Raw genomic sequence first — 22,051 nt, 5'->3', positions numbered from 1 at the left:
GGCGAGAGGGACCCTCGACCACATAATATGGGAATGCCTGTATTCTCCCAAGGGGCGCACAATATAGGCAGTAGAGACATCTGGGAGACCCTGCTGCGAAACTCGGACCCTGAGCTCCGGCTCCTCCTCGTCCAACTGGGTGAAGGGGCTGCTGGCACCCAAAACCTCCCAGCATGCATATGAGGCGGCGGAATCCGCCCCTTGACGTGCTCGTCGGGGAGCGGGTAGATCACCTTCTATGTTGGACATTAAAGTTTAGTCCATCCATCCATCTGTCAGCACCAGGCAGCGGAGGTATCTCAGCTACAGAGCCAGTAGCACGGCCTTGCATTTTAAGGCGAAATCCTTTAATGACTCATTCTGTCGTGGACAAAGTGTGTACCACGTTTGCGGCGGCTGTCGCGTGGCGTTCCTTGGTGCGCGTTCAAGTGTGGTATTGCAGATGGCGGGAACGCTAGACAAGATCAGACTTCTCAGGCTTTCGCCTTCCACTACTTTAGTCACTATAGCCCCTCGTAATTTTTTTCTTTTCTTTCTTCCTTCAGTCGCAACAACAATGGACGAAAGAAAGGGAAGAACGCTATCGCGTTCCACTCTTAAAAGCCAAGCTTAAGCGTTCTATCAACACCACCTAGAAGAAGAAGAGGGCGTTGGTTCTACCGGTGTGTCAAGTGAGAGAAAGAGAGAGAGAAAGGGAGCGCAACCGTGTCCATGACAGAACAGAGTAGTTCGGCGTTCCTAGCTTGTAGTTCGTAGACCCGCGTTCGTTAACTGGTGTTCGCTGACCGGCACTCGCGCACCGGCGTTTATAACATGAAAAAATTACCGACGATTACGTTACTTCCTAATGCGAAATTTGAGCGCAGCAAATAAGCTGTTTCACCTTTTCGATAGATTGAGGCAAAGAAATCGAGCAACACATGTATGCGCTGTTACAGATTTTTTTTTATTATTTTTCCCACGTATTCCTTTAACAAAGACTCCACTAACAGTTCTTGACAGTCATGAAGGAAGCTTTATGGTCGGAGAAATAGACTGATATATGTTCGACTTGGTCCCTCTGCTCTGGCAGCTCGTTTAGCAGCAGCAGCAGCAGCAGCAGACGGAGGACTTCCACCGGTCGTCTCGCTCATGGCTCAGAAAGAACTAGCAGATAATTTCGCAGTGGCGAACGGCAGCGGCAATTTCGGCTCGGGCGGTGCACATATACAGATCCGCCGCCACCGATCTAGCTCTCTGATTGCCACCGCACAGGGATTGCATTGGAGGAGCGAAGAAAGGAATTAAGTTCGAGCCGGCGCTTTGCCAACCGGAGACTCGCAGGAAGAGGGGGGAGGGGGCGGCGTGTACACCCAGCGGCAAACGATGGGGGCAGAAGCGCGCGCAGCAAGCGGACAACGCGATAAAGAGAGGAGGGAAGAGATAGCAGCGACTGACTGATGCTGCTGACGCCGATAGTGAGTCAACCCCAGCTGCGGAGTTGGTTTCAGGGACAACGCCGCCGATGCCGACGCAAACAATATGATACCCTCGCTTCCGCAGCGCCAAGAACCAGGTCTAGCCGTGGGAAGTTGGTCACGTATTCGTCGACGTGCCGGGGCCTACGTGAAATAACCGGCGCGTCGGCAACTGAAGAGCACCCTATCCGCCACACAGGAACAGGGGGGGACCCTCCCCTCCTCTTTCTGCATGGCGGCGACGGTGTTCTATGCAGTCACGTTATCTTGACTCTCTAGCGGCGTCAGCGGCATCCAGCGGTATCAGTCGGTCGCTGCTAGCGCTGGGGGGATGAAAGGGGGGCGGAGCTGGTTACGAGGCCGACGACGACGCCGACGCCGACGCGAAATCCAGGAACGGACGCCAAAGAGCTGCGCTCTAAAAAGAAGGGGGAGAACGCTGTCGCGTTCCACTTTTAAAGGGTAGCTTAAGTGTTCTATACCGGGGCCTGTCGAACCAGAGAGAGAGACAAAAGGAGAGCAACCGGGCTCATAGCAGAGTAGGTTGGCGTTCCTAGCTTGTCGTTCGTAGACCAGCGTTCGTAAACCACTGGTGTTCTCTCACCGGCGCTCATAAACTATGAGATAAATTAAGATAAGCAAGGAAAATCCGGTACAAGACAAGTTAAACCAAGCTCACGCCACGTACATCCTGGCATAGCAGAGCTAAGACACTGCCAATTGTTTTTTTTTCACTCGTCTTTAACCACTTCGGTCACATTGATCGGGAAAAAAAGATTTCATCTGAACGGAAAGACAGGCCATGTGGTTGCTAAGCTGTTTTTGGCTTTTATTTCCAAGTTTGTCTTCCTTTTATTATGACAAACCCTCTTACATGCACTTGATTTCTCATCAAAATTGTGACAGTGTCGGTTCAGGATGTCATACCATTTCGCTTCCCATTTAGCATCCAACTGTTAAGTTGGAGGCTAGTTAAAGAACGGATTAGAACCGACGACACATTTGCAACCGATTTCATGCCGTTAACTGTAAGAGTCACTGTCTAGTGAGAAGCGTTCTTTTCTCTAAAAACAAATTATTCAACAAAAATGAAAAAATATCGTTGAATGAAAAGGCTGTCTTAAAGGCGCGTCTATAGTTTAGCGTTCCCCAAATGTTTGCACTTATCGCGCTCAGCCACTGTCAATCGGAGACCACCAATGACGGGGCATGCTGATAGATATTTAAACGAAGCGGTGGCATCACAAGAACCCGCTAGGCGCGGTGGTCCAGTGGTTAATATCTTCAGCTAGATGTCCGAAGCTCCTGCGATCGAACACGATCGTGCCGTACGCGTTTCGATTGAGGCGAAATGCAAAGGCGCCAGTGTGCTGCGCGATGTCAATGGACGCTGAAATCCCCAGGCGGTCGACGCGCCGGAGCACTCCACTTCGGCACCTCTATCACTTTAATAAAATCAGAAATTTGGTGGTGCAGTGGTAAGCCGCCCGACTACTGTGCTGGAGTACCCGGTTTCGAACCCGACCGCGGCGGCTGCGTTTCTATGGAGGCGAAACGAAGTGGCGTCCGTGTGCTGTGCGATGTCAGCGCACGTTCCCCAGGTGGTCAAAGTTACTCCGTAGCCCTCCACTACGGCTCCTCTTTCTCTCTTTCTACTTTCACTCCCACCTCCCTCCCTTCCCTTACGACGCAGTTCAGGTATCCACAGAAACAAGTGTTACAGATACCGCGCCTTTCCTTTCCTGAGAACCAATGATTATTATTGCATTAAAAACGCGTTTTAAAGGTGTCAAAATACTCAGAAGTAAAAGCAAACGCTTGCTGATGTTAAAAGGTTAAGTACAATTGATCAATTAGATTCAAATAATTTACATAATAAAAATGTTAAATGGAGCTTCAGTGGTGCTAAAACGCTCAGTATGAAAGGCCAATGCTTAGTGATGCTAATTAAGAAAATTTATATGACTGAATTGACCAATTAACCAATGAAATAATTGAAAATAACGAACAATCGTGAAAAGGGAGCTTCAGAACTGTCAGAATACAATCCCAATGCTTGATGATGCCAATTAAAAATTAGAGTGTATAATCGATAAAATAATTGTTGAAATAATGGACAAAAGGAAAAACGGGAAACGGGGGTAAAAGTTTTAAAATATTTTGAAAAGAAAGGAGGAGGAGGAGGAGGAGGAAAAAACTTTATTTTACGAAGAATTTTAAAAAGGGCTCAAAGTTAACGAAACATTTTTTTAATAAAACGCCAATGATTGAAGCTAAAGATAAACTTTATTACACTTAATCGTTGAAATAATTTAACAAATTAAAAATTGTAAGGATAGGGCCCAGAGCTTTCATAATTCTCAGAATGAAAAGACAATGGTTGATGCTACTGAAGAAAATTTAATGCGTCTAATTGATGAACCATTTAATAGAAATGAATAATATAAAGAAAAAGTGAGATTCAAATTGTAAAGTTACGGAATACTTGCTGATGCTGATTACTCCCGGTGTCTAAAAATATATAAAATAATAATAGTAAACAGGTTAAAAGATCAAAATTCAACAAAAGTGAAAAACCTCGTGTGTGTGTGTGCGTGCGTGCGTGCGTGTGTGCGTGCGTGTGTGTGTGTGCGTGCGTGCGTGCGTGCGTGTGTGTGTGTGTGTGTGCGTGCGTGCGTGCGTGTGTGTGTGTGTGTGTGTGTGTGTGTGTGTGTGCGTGCGTGTGTGTGTGTGTGTGTGTGTGTGTGTGTGTGTGTGTGTGTGTGTGTGTGTGTGTGTGTGTGTGTGTGTGTGTGTGTGTGTGTGTGTGTGTGTGTGTGTGTGTGTGTGTGTGTGTGTGTGTGTGTGTGTGTGTGTGTGTGTGTGTGTGTGTGTGTGTGTGTGTGTGTGTGTGTGTGTGTGTGTGTGTGTGTGTGTGTGTGTGTGTGTGTGTGTGTGTGTGTGTGTGTGTGTGTGTGTGTGTGTGTGTGTGTGTGTGTGTGTGTGTGTGTGTGTGTGTGTGTGTGTGTGTGTGTGTGTGTGTGTGTGTGTGTGTGTGTGTGTGTGTGTGTGTGTGTGTGTGTGTGTGTGTGTGTGTGTGTGTGTGTGTGTGTGTGTGTGTGTGTGTGTGTGTGTGTGTGTGTGTGTGTGTGTGTGTGTGTGTGTGTGTGTGTGTGTGTGTGTGTGTGTGTGTGTGTGTGTGTGTGTGTGTGTGTGTGTGTGTGTGTGTGTGTGTGTGTGTGTGTGTGTGTGTGTGTGTGTGTGTGTGTGTGTGTGTGTGTGTGTGTGTGTGTGTGTGTGTGTGTGTGTGTGTGTGTGTGTGTGTGTGTGTGTGTGAAACGCTATCGCGTGATGTGGTTCTTTTCTTGTAATCGGAGTACCGGGATTCGATCACGACCGCGGCGGTGGGTTGCGAAAACGTTTATTTAAAAAATTAGCTGTGGCTTAGCTCTGGTTAAGTCTGAGTGATTGCGAAAGCAATACCTCCCTGGCTGCTGGCTGCTGGTGGTTTGGCATGGCTTCGCCTTTTGTGCAACTAAAGGATTTACTCCAGACAAAACATGGTTTTTACTGTTTGTTTATTCCAATCAACACGCTTTGGTGGTCCGTAAAGTAGTGACTTGGTAGGGAAGGCCGCTAAAATTCGAGGTCGATACGGGCGCCTCATGTTCTTTAATCAGCGAGGCTACTTACCGCCAAACATGGCTAACGAACGCCCCGAAGCTAAAATCGGATAGTTCGTGAAGCGTTTCTCAAACTCACGCGTAGCAGACTCAAACTCGTCGACTCTGATCTCTTGTTCTGCCAGTCGTTGAGCCATAATACCGCCGCCTCGGTTCACCACAACGTTCTGCTTCTTCTCTGCATACGTCTTTCTTCTTTTAGAAAGCCGTTCTTCCTCCGGTCCGGTGGCTCTTCTACACGTCGCTTGCTTCTGTGGTAATTATATCGCTCTGCACTACTAATAGACGATTCTTCAGCATTCAGAGAGTCCATGAAAGTACTCTTGCTCACTGAACTTGTAGAACGCCGCCGGGCTCGCCATTCTGCGGCATAGGCGCGTTGCTTAGCCAAACGCTCTTGCCTTTCTTCATCTGTCTCCTCGGCACGGCGTCGGCGTTTGCGCGCAGCACGGCGCTCCAGCGACGCCTTGTACAACTCCTCAGGCATGACCAAGCGGAGCGCGCCTGCGGCGTCTCGTTTATCCTCTCCTAGCGAGCGCCTTCACGCGGCGGGCCGAGGAGGCCGTCACGTGGCCCCTGCTCTCCTCTGGTCGTGACGTCACGCTGTCACGTGGTAGCGAAGGAACGACCTCCACTGAAGGCAGAAAAGTGCTAGCAGTATTGCTTTCGCAATAAAAGGAGTGAGATGAAGGTTGCTCTGGGATCAGGCTTAGTGCCCTTCCCCTCACAAACACTAGGTGGAGTCCCAGTGGCTGCCGCTGCCGCCATTGCTTGTTTGAACGCGGCGGCTGCGTTTCGATGGAGGCGTAACGAACAGGCGTCCCTGTGCTCTAAGATGTCTGCACACATAAAAGATCCCCCCGGATGGTCGAAATTACTCCGAAGCCCTCCAATAGGGCTCCTCTTTCTCACTTCCCACTTTCACTTCCACTTTCCTCCCTTCCCTTACGGCGCGGTTCAGGTGCGCATAGAAAGTCGTCTGTCAGATACTGCGCCTTTTCCTTCCTGTGAACCAATTATTATTACTATTACGCTGCCGAAAGTTTTTAAATGAGAGCATGGAAAGAAATCGCTAACGTCATGGATTGAGCTCAGTGCGTTCTGCACCGTTAGTATTAGAAACCGAAACGAGGGTCGTTGTTCAGCTGCGGGCCAGGGCCAGTATTAGAAAATGAACGCAAACTGAATGCTTTTACGTCACCGGAGACGCACTTGCGGTGTAGAGTTGCCGAAAATGGGGAGGCATGATAATAATAATTGGTTCACATCAAGGGAAAGGCGCAGTATCTGTCACACTTGCTATGTGGACGCCTGAACCGCGCCGTAAGGGAAGGTATGAAGGTGGGGCTGAAAGTGGAAGGAGAGAAAGGGGAGCCGTAGTGGAGGGCTACGGAGTAATTTCGACCACTTGGGGATCTTTAACGTGCGCTGACATCGCACAGCACACGGACGCCACTTCGTTTCGCGTCCATCGAAACGCAGCCGCCGTGGTCGGGTTCGAACCCGGGAACTCCGGACAGTAGTCGGGCGCACGGTGGTCGGGCGTCTTACCACTGCACCACCCCGGCGGGGCAAGGGAGGCATGATGTAACAGCAGTTTTTGTGACGACATTGCTCGGAATATTACAGCCAACGAGGAAGCGAAGGTACTTTTTTATATGATCCCTCTATACGGCTCACGTCATGCCTCGAGCTCTTCCTCTTGGTGGAACTCCACACTGGAAGTACGTGTCAGCTGACGTAAAAGAGTTCAGGTTGTGTTATACTAGCCAAAGCCTAAAGCAGGAGAGTGTCGTCATTTTCGCGTCGTCTGCTTTCAGCCAATCACAGAGCGTTCCGAACTGAACGCAGTTCTGTAGTACCGCCCCAGCCAAATTAAACAAGGATAGAAAACGCAGAGGGCGCTTCATGGTTCCCTCTTCTGGAGCCAATGGTCATTCTTTGGATTGACCTCCTCGTGAGCCACGTCAACATCCAGAGCTGCCCACGTATACATCGAACGCTTTCACAGTGCTTGCAAGTATTGGGAGTCAACGTCACTTTGAAGTAGTGAGTTGAGGCACCGATTTGGAGGATCATTGCGACGTCACGTATAAGCAAGAAAACTGGACTTTGCAAGCCACGGGGATCGCGCGTTTCTCCGTAAAGTGAGTGAGACGCTCCCCGGTTCCGGGGAAGAGTGGCCCACTATAAGCGACTACCATTGTGCACAATCAGGCTGCCCAATGAGCTATATCAAGTTTCAGTATCGCGACTGTCTCAGCTGCCTTAAGCCTCTACCGGACACAGTGCGCGTGCAGTTCTCTGAAGGCAACACGTTCGTCAGCGCATATCTCGGCCGAAGTGTTCCCGAAGTAGAGACATTGATGCAAGCTCATGATGCTGGCCAAACAACCATGCGTCCTGTCTCGTGCTCAGGTCTGAAAAGCCGGCGAACGCCAGAGCTACCCATAGTCGTACTCAAAAACATACTGAACCTCATGAGCAAAGGTATTGTGAAAGCGCGCCAGGTACGGTACAGGTACTATAAACGTTTCGGCACGGCGCTCAATGTTAAGCAGTACGGCTTCGCATCCCTAAAAGAGTGCTTGGCGTGCGTCCGTCTGGCAGTAGAGAATGTGAGGGGCCTGACACAATCTATCGTTACCGTATTGGAGCAGTACCCAGACGGAATTTATATTTCACGCTTCGCCGACGCCTATACACGAGAAATAGGCACGCCGCCGATCTCAGGAATCGAAGAGCTCATTTGCCTCTGGCCGTGTCTGTTCCGAAAGAGGATTTCTGACTCGGGCGATTTGATTCTCCAGCCAGCAGTCTGTTCGCCCACCGTGTTGTTTCCCCCCGAACCTTTGCCTGCCGTATCTTGTAAGCGAGTACTAGGTGTACGTGGTGGCCCTGCTGCCGCATTGATCGTGGCTCTGCAAGCACCAATGAGGCATACATTGCCGGTTCTTCTGGGGGTTGTCATGGAGCACTTCTACTCACCGTCGGCCTTCGGACCACCTTTCAAAGCGATACCCGATCGCCCTTGTGCCGCATTGTGTGAGGATATATGGTATCGCGCTCGTGTGCTCACTGTGCTAGACGACGTCGTGGAGGTTGAGCTGGTGGACATTGGCGAACGTCGCTCCCTGGCGCCTCACCATCTGCGACCTCTTGCGCCACGTTTTACGACGCTTCCAGCACTGTGTACAGTGGCGACGCTGAAGTTGCCCCCGGGAGTAGGAGCATGGTGCGAGAGGGCTTGTGAACGGCTGCGCGAGATGACCCAGGGTCGCAAGCTGACATGCCTCTTCGATGGAACCCACGTTGACTTGCAAGACGATGGAGTCTCACTGACGAGACAGCTAGCCGCAGAAGCCCTATGCTGTAAACCAGCCTCGCACTGAGGGACCCTTTCCAGCGGAGTCAGCTTCAATGTTGTGTGGCTGGATGAGCGGCGCTACATACCTTCAGACGACCTGTCACGACTTCTGAGCTTGGAGAGTGAGAGTGCAATTAAAGAACTGGAGCGGCACAAACTCCGCTTCAAATGCGTGTGGCTGCATCGCGACTCGCCGCAATGGCGTACCCTGGAGCCATTATTTGGGAACCACAACCATCCAGTACTCCTCTTCCCAGCCAACAACATTGCCGATGCCGTGAACGTGCTGCGCTTTCACACAACAAATTTGGCATCGAGGCAAAGCGCGAACTTGCGCTGCTCGAAGACTGACCAGAAATGGGACATCGGCCCATACTGACAAAGGAACGTCAATTTGTGTATGACCTATCCAATAATGTAACGAAAATTAAATTTTATGTTGCGGTTCGCACACTGAGTCTGCATTTAAAGCACTTAAATAGTTAACCGGTTTGCGCCGAAAAATAGCGTGTTACAATTTTGCCTGGTGACTTGTTTCTTAGCCCATTTCTCCTTATTGACTGCTCCTTTCTTGCAAAAGCCTAACCGTAATTTTTTTATAGTATACACGTTGACATGACCAGCATGTAGTTTCAGCGAGGCCCATGAGTATGTGTTGCTAGCTCGTAGACGCGAAACCGTATATGCCCACCCGCCCTCGGTGGCTGCGGTTACTATACTCCACTTCTAAGCCGCGGGACACAGGTTGCCATGGTGGCTGCATTTGGAAGGACGCCGAAAAAAAAGACGCCAGTGTACATTGAGATGTCAGAACGTGTAATTGAATCGCAGGTGGCCCAAATTTCTTCTTGCATGTATTGGTTCATGTTGTGACTCCCGGGAAACGGCTGTTGAATGTTGTCCCAAGCTAGATCTCGCGGATTCGGACGCTATCAGTCCCTTAGTTGTGCGAGTATTTGGATGTCTACAATCTTAGCCAGACGCTCATGCTTGCACTGGTTTACATTTCTAATGTCGGCACCGGTTCTCTTAGCGTTTAGCACTCGTCTGTCACATTTCAGTAAAATTTGAACGCGGTCGAACGAGTGCGATAATTTGATCACGCACAGATTGCCAAAGTAAGCGCCGCGTCTCCCACTGTGACAGGGACGCATTGCTACAAAAACTCCTAGTCATTTTTTTTTTCTCTCATCGCATTAAGAGGCGGGGTGGCTGATCCTGACCTTGATGGGGCTGGGGACAGTTAGGTCACCGCCGCTTGCTGCGGAATGAATGAAAACTTTATTTCCACCGAAAAGGAGCCCTTCATCTCCCGCCCCCGGCACGCAGGCCGGGGAGCGGGTCAGGAGGGCCCCGCAGGCTGAGGTCAGGTGAGGTTACAGGGCTAACCTGCCACCACCGATATGTGACGTAAGCACGATGCGGTGGCGCTTCTATCGCCAGCGTGGTCCGACTGGTGGTGAAAATTAGGCTTAGCGCCCTTAGGAATACATGGAAGCGAAATATTCCAAAGCCGTTTTCTAATTTCACGGGTCATCTGTGATGTCATTATTCGGTACAGAGCAACCATGAACATCCTAGAATAGACCACGAAAGTATGAAATCTTATCAACGAGGCGAAGTATTTTTAAAACGCCGCGAAACGTATGCGGGTGCGAGTTGGGAGGGCGACCCATAGAAACACATGTAAACACAACTTACCGCAACATTTTACAAGGTTCAGCAGCGTTGAACCCTTCTCATTTTTTGGTGAACGTCTTGTATCACTCCCCGACATCATGCTGCATGACACACTACATTCCCTTGCAAGTACTGCAAGTCTGACGACTTGCGGGACCTTTCACAGCACGATAAACTGACCGCGCACAATTGCAGACGGCAATTACCACCGGCGCTGTCACTAGCAGACGCTCCGGAGCTGGAGGCGGCCGCGGTGGGTATTCGCCAGCTACGCTGTCGTCTGCTGCAGTGCGTGAATCTCGTTCGGTTCATATTGTCGTATAGCATTTGACAACTGCTTTTTGAATGTAATTCTGTCTATCACGTATCACTGGAGCGACAGTATTACCAAGCTTATTTACCCTATGCGGCAGCATATCAGACTGTAAGCAAAACTGCGTGATTCGCTACACCCAGCTTGCCTTTTGGCGGTGTCTGGATTCATAACACAGGTTATTCGAGGAGTTTTAAAAGTAGACTGCCACCGTAATGACGCACCATATTTTATCACACACTTCTTCAAAGCGCTGGTCAACGTTTAACGACCGGCCACCACTTCTGATGCTCTGCGAAATAGAAACATGTTCTGGTAAGTTGCGTTTACATGTATTTCTACGGGTCGCCCTCCCAGCTTGCACCCCCATACGTTTCGCGGTATTTTAAAAATACTTCGCCTCGTTAATGAGATTTCATACTTTCATGATCTGTTCTAGGATGTTCATAGTTGCTTTGTACAGAATAACGACATCCCAGGTGCCCTGTGAAATGAGAAAACTGCTTTGGAATATTTCGCTTCCATGTATTCCTATGGGCGCTAACCCTATTTTTCACCCCCAGTTGGCTGCGACGCCGCGAGCGCCCCCTTTGTTTGTAAACATAATGTTGGTCATGTGTTACGCGCGCGCGAATCATATGCAGGCGCGCTTTTGCATTCGTAGCCCTTTTTTATTTTCTGTTGGTTTGAAACACCTTCAAGATCATTAAAATTTGCGAAGTTGCAAGCGGCTGCTCCGCTAACGCGAGGAGTGTCTGCTAGCATAGCCTTCGGATCTCGGAGGCCATGCTGCGACGTAGCCGCGCGGCAGAGTTAATATTGGGAAAGAGAGTGGTAGTAGAGGAAGAGGAATTGGCGGGAGGGATAAGCACTGAACAACTTCCTCCATGGGATCAGTCTAGCGGTGACGTAGAATCACGTGAGAGCAGTGAGGGACCGCCCTGGTGCAGGATGTTGTGAACTTGTGAAGTAGTGAGCCTTGTTGGCTTTGTGACTTTGTGTTGCCGCATGCCGCATGCATAGTTGTGTTTTGAATGCCGCTTTCGTCGCGTTCCGCGAGCTCTGCGAGGTGTCGAGCGACTGTCATTGTTGATAAGTTGTCGAGGGAGTGTCATTGTTTGAATAAATGGCGCAGCAGCCCCAGAAAACGCTTACTTACAAAGCGGGGGACGAAATTCTATCTTCAACGCCGTTTGTCTATGTTTTGGGAAGAGAAAACCGCGGCCGCATTTGCGACTACTGCTTTTCAGTGTAAGTGCGTACATTTGTCAGATTGTATTCTGTTACATCATCTCCTCCTTTTTTTCTTTTCAAGGTGCGGTAGCCTGAAGCGATGTGCTGCATGCAAATGCGCCTACTTCTGCAACAAGCAGTGTCAGGTGAGAACATACGCGGTGGATCGCTGCGGAGTTGACTGATCGATTGGTGAGCCCAGAAGTCCGTGTCATCGAGTACGAAGTAAGAATAAGAGCGGTTCAACGATCATCTTTTCCGTTCAGAAAAAGGCATGCACTGCTCTTGCTGTACTGTCTGCCGTTGTTAGAGCGTCGCGAGCGGGTCGCTCTCTTCAGAGTACCACTAGCGTCCAACTCGACTATGCACTGAAGCCGAGTGGAGAAAACGAAATAGCCTGGTAGTCGTATAGTCAATCATTATCACAATATCAAGGGTGATGTACACGTGTATAAGAACAGGTTACAAATTTTACTGAATGATTTTGCTGTGCACAGTCTCATGGCAGGGATGCTTACTCCATACCTCGATAATGCAAACGCCCGAGTTACCTTATGTAAAAAAATTGAAACTGACTTGCATGAAGTGTTGTGCTGGCGTTTATGGCACATGAGCAGCTAAGGACCTGCATGAAGTGGCATGTTTACAACCGTTTGAAAGTCCTTAGTCGTCGCACTAAATTCTTCAGGAAATTTGAAAGCTCGGAACCTCTTCTCCAAAGTCACAAGTGTAGTTCCTCACGAAAAAAATACTTTGAACTACACTACTCCAGAGAACGCTGAAAGCGTGACACTGTAAAAACTAAGTTGTGCAAAGTCGTTCATGACTTTGGAGGAAAAGCTGCACTGTTATTAGACATATTGACTGGGAACAATTATGCTTACTGAAGCTTGTGAAAGCTGCAGCTTGCACATGGGTATTGAGTGCTGGAATCGATAAATTTAGCGATTGATTACGATTTTTTTTTTCATTATTTTGGGGCTGTCATAACAAAAAAAAGCTTTAGGAAAACTTGTGAAAAAGAAGCTCATTATTTGTGGCATGTTTTCTTTTACTGTTCCCACTATAAATAGCTTAGTGTTTTGTTTCCATTTTTCTTGTTAGGAAAAACTGAAAGTGGTTAGTTGGGCTTTTGATTTGATTCATTTTTGCCAAAGCTATTTCTTATTAAACCTCTTATTCTGAATTGCAGGAAATGTGCTTGTAAGACAATCCATGCAATGTACAGCCGCCCTGATTTTTAACAATATAGCACGAGCGTCGACCAAACTGCTGCTCAGCGCCTTATAACGGCGATAAGCGTGCAACACTGTGATAGTTCGCGCGCGCGCACGAAGAGAGAGCGTCTTCTGCTACGCTGTTCGGATCACAAAGACACACGCCCTGCCACAATATCTGTTTGCGACGTTCCACATTCTTGCGCATGCACGAACTCTCGCCGTGTTGCACGCTTATCACCGTTGTAACCTGCTGACCAGCAGTTTGGTCGATGCTCGCGCTATATTGTTAAAAATCAGGGCGGCTGTACAGTGTTTCGATCTTAGTATGGACACTTGAACAGGTGGTCACTCTCTTCAGAGTGCCACTAGCATCCGACTCAACCATGCACTGAAGAGTGGCAGGCCTTGCAAAGCAATGCCTCTAGATTGCTCTGTGCCTTTGCTACTTTTCTTTGATATGCAGCAGTGTTGGGTGCAATGGTGCCTTCAAGAGAGCTACCACCTGCTTGCATGTTCCCACTAAGAATGGACAACCCTGTACATTGTCACTAATGCAACATGCTAGTGTGTGGCCTTTGGCACATCTGCATGTGGGAAAGCATCCATGCTTTAGGAGACGTTAGAACTTTCAAGGCTCCTATACACTATTGCACCTTTCACTCTGTGGAGTGAAAGTTCAAGAGCACGCAGTTACAAAACATCATGTGCTAGCTAATACCCTCTCTGAAAGTCACATTTTAATTGTAATGATGGTGCTGGTTGGTTGGTTTGGTTTGTGGGGTTCAACGTCCCAAAGCAACTCAGGCCATGAGAGGCGCCGTAGGGGAGGACTCTGGAAATTTCGACCACCTGGGGTTCTTTAACGTGCACTGATATCGCACAGCACACGGGCGCCTTGCTTTTCGCCTCCATCGAAAAGCTGCTGCCGAGGCCGGGATTCGATCCCGCGTCGTTGGGAACAGTAGTCTAGTGCCGTAACCACTGCGCCACCCCGGTGGGGTGTAATGATGGTGCATACAGTCAGAAATATCCTTACTTAATCTGTGGGAACCAAAAAAAATATATATAGTGATGGCAAAAATATTTTGCACACTGAGAAATTTTCAAGGGGAAATAAAAATAAAAAACATGCATCATGATTTGTATAGTGCTAGTGATGACGTGGTTGTTTCAGTTCAAAACTACTCATGATGGTGACAGGTACTATTATAATTATTAAATTATTATTGATCACTGCCAATGATAACAATAATGCTTGATGCAAGAAGCTGTTGCAGAAGCAAGACATTAATTACTAGTACCAATGCAGAGTTTGTACACAATTACTGCATCATAGTCTTCTCTTCATGCTTGGCATGTTTGTGTCATCATAATGTGTAACTTTTTAGCACTACATTCAGTTCCCTCTCGGTGTAATAACGGTTATTTTCCCTGTTTCAGTGGTGTCCGATTATTTTAACTTTCTATCTGTGCCCAGTAGTTCATAGCCCCTTCATTGTGCTGTTCTTGTGTGGTCACCTTTAATTTTCGGTCCGGTTGAATGCGTTTTCATTTGCTGAGACAAAAGTGTACAGGACGTGTGAAATGAAGTCTAGGCATGTAGACGGGATGTGTGCCAACAGTTGTTTCATTTCACTACCGCACGTACATGAAGGTAGCTACATGGTTGCTGGTCATGTGATTTGGCCATTTTTGCTCCTTGCGATCACCCATAAGCGTAACTGTATTTTCTGTAGAATACAAGTAGAAAGTTTCTCTTCGCTGCTGCTTTCTGGGATTTATCCTACAATTATTGAACAAAAATATTCGATTCAGCATTCAAAAACGTTTTTACTACATACTCATATTTATTTTAGTCAGAAAACTTTACCATTTTCTTTAGCAAGGGCACAGTCGTCTAGTCATCAATGGTGTCGGTGTGCATTTGGCTTTACATGTACTACATTAGTGGTGCCTAATTCATTGTGAGCCAGCTAGATGTCTGTGAACCATCCCTTTTGCGTCTGAAACTTCATTTCAGTTCATAAGAGAGGGAGCTCATTTCACAGTGCTTGGTTTGCTGTAAGACTTTAGAACTATTTTCATATTTTACATTTTAGTTAATACTCAACACTGCTGTGTGTGGGATATAACTGCACTCAGGCAGGTTTGTTTTAGTTGTGCTTTGTGTTTCTTCTTTTTTCCTTATAGTTCTATTTGTGCTCATGCAAGGGTCGCTATCAAGAAACTGAAGAGCTACTCTGTATTTATAGTTGATGCAGTTTTCCTGTTTGGTCGGCATGCTTTGTCTCTTTCTTCGTATCATTTCTATTTCTTCAGCATAATTATTACTGTAACGACAGTAAGGCTTGTGTCATATTTTTCTAACAAGTATAGTTCTCCCTGTGTTTGCTAAGACTGTGCAGAATGAAAACGTGTACTTCAGACGTTCTGCGTGCCGGCTTGCACTCCACATGCGTTGCACCTTTTTTTGCCTCGGTTGGTGCAGGCACAAGCCTGGCAAGACCACAAGGTGGAATGTGCAGCCTTCTGTAAAGTGGCCCCCAATGTGCCAGAAGCTTCAGTACGCTTCTTCTGCAGACTGCTGGTGAAGCTCAGTGTTAGTAATAACTTGTTCTTTACATTTCGAAATTTCTGTGACATGTTAGGCTGATGAAAGATAGCTTGTCACAAACCTCCGCCTTTATGGTCAACAGGGGCGGGGGATCCCCTTTACGGTTGCCCGTTGTGCCTCTATGAGGTTTGAGAACACATTTAAAAGTTAGGCCGGTAAACCCATGAAGTATGTGTGTCTGTTTGTGATTGAGAAATAAGTCCAAGACAGTCACTTTTTTTTACAATTGGATATTTATAGATTGCAGTCCAAATTACACTGCTTAATAATAGAACACAAAAAAAAATGCCACGACGCGATAGTGGTAAAAGACCACTTGGTAAATGACAAGGGGAAAAAAAAACGACAATGAACAAACACTGTGATAAAAAAAGATTATAAAGATAACAAAGCAATTATTCCAGATATTACTATATTTGGAATAATAGAGGCAAGAGTTACACAGAAAATGCAGCCTAAAATACTAAGCCAGATCAAGGTTAAACAAGGTGAAAACAATAATTAACCGACATTCTGTGCCAAAAAGGAATTCTCACGGCTTTCTTGTTAGATGAGGTGTCGAAGTCGCAGAGGTGATCGATAGCAGTGGCCGTACAGATGAGGAGAAACGATGAGTTGATCGCAGGCTTGGTGAGAAGACACTTTCCCAAAGTGAGCAGCCGTGAGAGTGGCCCGGAAGACTGAATCTTCCCAGAGCACGCTGCCATGGGCGTGCTGCGGTCTGGCTTTTTATACTCTCTGCTCGTTGCGCTGCGGCCCATCATCAAGGACGCGCGCTGGCTGATCGCTGCCTCGGGATTCATGTCGAAGCATGCTCAGAGGAGCAGGGAGATCCCCTGTAAGTTCCGCTCTATATGTGAAGCATGAGTTCCCGTAACTTCCACTCTATATGTGAGGCAGCTTGTGACATGGTTGAAGGTGTCACCATTTGGTGATTGCTTCATAACATTTATTTAGAAAATGTCCACTTCTTTGCATAGCAGAAAACTGTATACAGTGCTCCTTGTTTATATATAGCCAAACTAGTATGTTAATATGATTCTCATTGATCATTTTTGATGCAGTGTTTTTCAAAATGTGTACGACGTGCAATTTTCATCTTGTTCATAAGTGTAGGCAAGCACAGGAGAATGTGCATGTTTACTGACAGTAATCGATCGCTATGCAAATAGAGAAAGTCATGCGCAATCATTAAGTAATTCAGTTGTAGCTGAAAAGGAGCAGTAACTGCAGTTCAGGGCTTGTCAACAAGCTTTTTCTGTAAACAGGTTCTTTTTTTGCATTGCCAAGCTAGCTTTTGATGATCTGTATGCATTCAAGCCAGGCTAAAATGGCTTTAAACCGTTTTCAATTCATTTCAGAACAAAGCTGTGTGGTCTGAGCCTGAAATGGTTTTTGGAAAGAAAAGATGTTTTGCTGACCTCATGTCACGTGAGTAGGAATGCATTTTGATGGGGTAACATCTTCTTACTTTCTTGTAGAAAAAAAAATAGAGCATAGACAGAAAAGGTCATGGTTGTGTGTAAATAATTTACTCATCGGTACTTCCCTAAACATAATGCCTGAGTTTCTAAATATTGTAAGCCTTTACAGATCCTTATCTTGCATGCCACTTCTGTTGCAATAATTTCTGTTGAATTCAGAAAAAGATCTGTTGCAATAATTTCTGTTGAATTCAGAAAAAGAAACCGACTAAAGTGCACAGTTTTCCTTTGTATATAGCATGTTTGTCAAAAGTGTCTTTTAAGGGGACGCGGCTTTCAACAGGCGGAAGATGGTCAAAAAATGATTTTTTGAAACTTTTCTGCTTCTACAATTCTTGTTTTATGTAATTAAGATTTTTCATCATCGAAAACCATCTACAAATACTCCAAATCACTGTGTAAATGATCAAAGGTAACGGAAAACTTCTTCCAAATCGGGAGAAAACTGCATTTTTCAAGTCCAAATATCTCTGCAACCACCCAACTGAGCGCGGCCATTTTGGTCTTTATGGAAAGTGCGTTCCTTTGGCTTCAAATTTCCCACTTCAGCCTTCAAGCATAGCCAAACGCATAACAAGCAAAAGTTCCGGGGTTGCACGACTATTCCTGATTGGTGGTGCGCATCACGTGAGAGCAGTGTGCTCCACAAGTGGTCTCCTTGGCGGTGGCATCTGCTCTGCGTGCCCTCCGCAGTGGCAGTGTCTGCTACACGCACCTCTTGACTCGGCTCACCGTTCCAGTCATTTGCGCAGACTCGCCGCATGTCCATGTTTGTTATTTGCGCAGAGCATAGTTTCGTATACGGATTACGCATCTGCCATGTTCGCACGTATGCGTGGAGCATAGTTTCGCAAGTGGACTTAACTGTTAGTCATGGGTCGACAACCACTGAAGTACAAGACGGCTCATGCCTACGGCACGGGTAAGCGAAAATCATTGATGATGAAGAAGTCGTTTATTTCAAGAACTTTTGGTGTTCAACACTCTATAGTTACGGGTGCGGAAGCAAGTGGTTCTTTTGCGGCTACGAGTGTCACCGAACTTATGGGCGCAGAGGCGATTGCTTCGTGTGCAGCTACTGGTGTCTGCAGCGCCATTGAATAACCGCTGCTGAGCACTTTCTATGCTGACGATACATCGTCTGAAAGCACCGGGGACACTGATGAACTTTATGCGCACACTCTCGGTCGCTCGAAATGTCATTAGGCCGCTAATCTTGGAAATTTAAGCGATGTCGACGGCCACCGGGCGCACTATCCAGGCATATCTGCAGCCACGTTTTTTTGTCGCCAGAAGGCATTGCAGGAAGTTGCCGCGAAAGTGCAAGCTAAGGGCTAAGCATTCGCCAGTGCAGAGCCAGCGAACGAGTTCGTCGTTGTGGAAGTCATGGCTCTAAACGGGCTTCTGGAGAATGCCAAGTGCCAGCAGTGCTCGCAAGCTGGACTTTCGGTTCCGCTGGCAGCGCAAATGATGCTGACATGTGCTTTCTACGCCACCGTCGCAAAACAGTGGTCGCCGCCGCAGAAAGGTGGTCGAATTTTCAATGTTAACTTGAGGGCAATACAAGCTGTCAAAAGCAGTGGTAAAAGGAGCAACAGCGTTGAAAGATTTTTGGTCGATAATGAATGTGTCTCACAGGGGTTTGCATCATAAAACCTTCCAAAAGTATTTGAAATCAGAATTTCGATTGGCCAGTGAGGCAGTTGTGGCCAAGATTTTTTCTGATGCTGCAGTGGCTGTGCGCACTGTACAGTGAGATGGACCTTCTGGTTAACAATAACATAGCTGTGGTCTATGATGGGGCGTGGTTGACACGTGGCTGCACATCTCACATAGGGGTTGGCACTGTGATAGAGTTTTGCACAGGACTTGCGCTCGACTGTGTCATCCTGTCAAATAGGTGTCATGGATGTGAAGTGGGCCTCAAAGAAGGAGATGTTGGTCGTGATGAGTAGAAGTCATCGCACTTCTGCCAAAAGAACACTGACTTGGAGTCTTGCAGAATGGAAGTTGAGGCTGCCTTACTCCTATTTAGAAGGTGCTTTGCAAAGCATGGTTTGCGATACACAAACAGTGTTTGTTATGGAGATAGTAGAACCTTTGTGGCACTCTGCGTAGATGAGACCTACAGTCTTATCCCATTCACAAAAGAAGATTGTGTGAACCACATGAAGAAAAGGACGGGCACAGCCCTGTGTGCACTTTTTATGAAAGGCAAGAAAGGTCAACCTATTGGCAGGAAAGGTGGCCTTACTCAAGACCTCATAAAAAATTGACAGACTTATATGGCAAGGCCCTGCGCGAAAATTAAAAAAAGTTGAAGAAATGCAAAAAGCCGTGATGGCTACTTTTTACCGCATAACATCCACCAATGAAGACCCACATCATGAATTCTGCCCACAAGGACAGCAGAGTTGGTGCAAAAACCGGGCTGCCAAAGCAGAGGGCAAACCTCCACCCCCTCATAAGTACCAACTTGCAAATCATGTTGTAAACGCATTGCTACCTGTGTACCAGTGGCTTTCTGATGTCCAGCTCCTCAGCCGTTGTCTTGGGAAAACAATGCAAAATGCTGCTGAGGGCCTGCATTCAGTCATGGGGTCTCTGCTGCCAAAAGATGAAAACGCATCGTTGTTTGAAAAACGGTGATGGCTGTCAATGAGGCAGTATGCAAGTACAATGCAGGGACCTGTCATGCTTATGCAGAATACTGTGCCACATTTGATCTGCAAACTGGCCAGCATGCTCTTCACAGAGCAATGGAGAAGGATGCCTTGCGGAATAGAAAGGTAGCAAGAGCACTTCAGTTCCAAGGCAAGGCATCCAATGAACCCCGTGTTGAAAAGGACTAAAAAAACTACAACTCTGGTGCCTTTTGATAAAGTGCAACAAGAGGTACAACTTCGGAAGCCATTTTCTCAGAACTGCTTTTTTTGTTACCTGATCTGATTGTTCCGCTGATTTCTTGGTGACAGTTGGGTTTAATTCAGTGCCGTTTCTTTTTCGCTGCATTCCTTGAGAAAGGCTGCAGGCCGTGACATTCTTGCTTTCTTGGCACATTGTTTGCTGACTTTTTGACTCAACTGGTTGTTCAGAGTCTAGATGCCTGTTGTAAAATGAAAACGAAAAATGAAAACTGAAAATCTACGTTGTGAATAAAAAATTCTGCAAATGTCACAATCTCGTCCATTCATTTTGGAATGCAAAGCACTATGAACAAGTCTTCTATCATGTGTTTTAGGTCACTGAGGCTTGGTACAAGATGAAAATTATAAAAGTTCTATAGATAAAAAAATTTTTTGGATATTAATTTGATATTTTTATGATAGTATCTCAAAAACGCTATCACTAACTCTGCCAATTTTCATCAAAATTCATGAAGAAAGGGCAAAGTTTATCTGGAACGCCATATCCCACCATAAGTCTTTTATATCAAAGCACTGCTTATAGCACAGTAGTCCCAAAGCTGCAACTATCTAGAAGAGAACCTCCGCCTTGCCTCCCCTGATGAGGCAGCAGCCAATATCTTACTAGAGTACTGACATGGGTTTTCGCTATTTGCCATCTTGCCATGCTGGATATGTGCCATTTAACGAATCTTGTAACGCAGTTTGTGCTAAAAAGTGTGACTGTTCTTTTCCTTCCTTTTAGATGCGGATTCCATCAAGAAGGACCAGCGTCGCTTGAATGATTTCCAAAAACTGTGGATGACAGCCAAGGTGTTCCTGGATGAAAAGCACATACCAGAGCCTGAAGTAGGCCTTGAAATCTATGGCAAGGTGAAAATTGAGGATCAAAGGCGTTTAGCATGTGATTAAGGCACATACTAATAAAGAATAGCAAATGCTTGAAAAATCGTACGACATCTTAATGTAGTCGAAATTCATAATATAAAATTTTGTCAAGAACGCTTGCAAAAGCAGTGTAGTTCAGGCTGGGAAAAGACAGCAACTTCAGTGATGCTTACTAAAAAAAAAAAAATTGGGAGACTTTCTCTGGAGCTTAGGCTCGAAGCCTGTAAAATAATCAGGGGCCGCTTGACATTGAGACGTTTCCTATATGTCCGTCTTAGGGTGAACCACGTTCGTTGCATAAAGTTATATAATTACGTGTGTTTATCAAAACTATTTAGGAAGAGTTCGATATAGTAAAATATCCGTAATATTTGTGCTTGCTATTTCAAGGTTTGACTACATTGGCTAACAGCAATTAGTTACCTGTGGTAGTAGGGCATGAAAATTGGTGACAGCCAGTGTGGGCATTTGTGTAGCAAAGATTTCTAGAATCTGGTCTGCTCTATGACCAATATAGGGGGTGTGAGTGAGTGAGTGAACTTTATTAACTGCTCGGGGATCTCTTTCTTCGCCTCTTCAGCCGAGGCTGACGAGCGGTTGGCGCCCCCAGTCCAGGGCACCACTGGCTTTCGCCAGTTCGCGAGCTCTTGTGACCAGGTAGAGCTGAGCCTCCCAGTCAGAGCTGGCCAGCAAAGCCTCCCACTGTCTTTCATTTGGGTTTTCAATTTTTTGTAGTTGATGTGAGCTGCATTCCCATGTTATGTGGTACAGGGTAGGGGTCTTCCCGCACCACGGGCACTCGTCTCTGAATGTCGTGGGATGCATCATGTGTAATATGTGTAAATTAATGAAGGTGCCCGTCTGTAGCCGCCTCAGATCTATGGCCTCCTCGTTGCTGAGCTTTTTATGCGGCTCCGGATATACTTTCCGCAAGCCTCCGTAGTGTTGTAGTATTGTGGTGTTGTCAGGGTCGAGTGGAATCAGGTCCTCTGCCGCGAGACTGATGGGCGCACGGTAGGTTGAATGTCCTCGGGCTACCCTGTCTGCATACAAATTCCCCGTGATCCCTGCATGCCCCGGAATTCACACTAGTGTTTTAGTTTATTGTTTTGTTGGCTCGCTTGTGGAAGTAAGGATTTGGTGCGCTACCTTAGATAATTTACCTCGTTGAAAATTTCTGCACGCGGATTGAGAGTCCGACAGTATCGTCAGACTCTCTCCCGTTTC

General features: G+C 46.8%; 1 protein-coding gene across 2 annotated transcripts in view; it reads left to right on the top strand.

Moving 5' to 3' along the window:
- Positions 1-11,457: 11,457 nt before the first annotated feature.
- Positions 11,458-22,051, top strand: part of LOC146176206 (histone-lysine N-methyltransferase SMYD3-like) — a 45,977-nt gene continuing 35,383 nt past the window's right edge. Inside the window, exons 1-5 of one of the 2 annotated variants that reach the window (XM_084582522.1) lie at positions 11,458-11,730; positions 11,795-11,858; positions 15,421-15,531; positions 16,908-16,977; positions 20,682-20,809. In XM_084582522.1, the coding sequence (XP_084438648.1) occupies positions 11,606-11,730; positions 11,795-11,858; positions 15,421-15,531; positions 16,908-16,977; positions 20,682-20,809 (498 nt within the window). In that variant the 5' untranslated portion in view covers positions 11,458-11,605. Of the gene's footprint in view, positions 11,731-11,794; positions 11,859-15,420; positions 15,532-16,218; positions 16,385-16,907; positions 16,978-20,681; positions 20,810-22,051 lie in introns of those variants that run through there. The other variant, XM_084582524.1, reaches the window with a different exon arrangement.

The sequence above is a fragment of the Amblyomma maculatum genome, chromosome 10 (genome assembly GCF_055883805.1).
Source record: "Amblyomma maculatum isolate TAMU_Amacu chromosome 10, ASM5588380v1, whole genome shotgun sequence".
NCBI lineage: Eukaryota > Metazoa > Arthropoda > Arachnida > Ixodida > Ixodidae > Amblyomma > Amblyomma maculatum.
The sequence above is the reverse complement of the archived record's forward strand: the minus strand, read 5'-3'. Positions and strand labels throughout refer to the sequence as shown.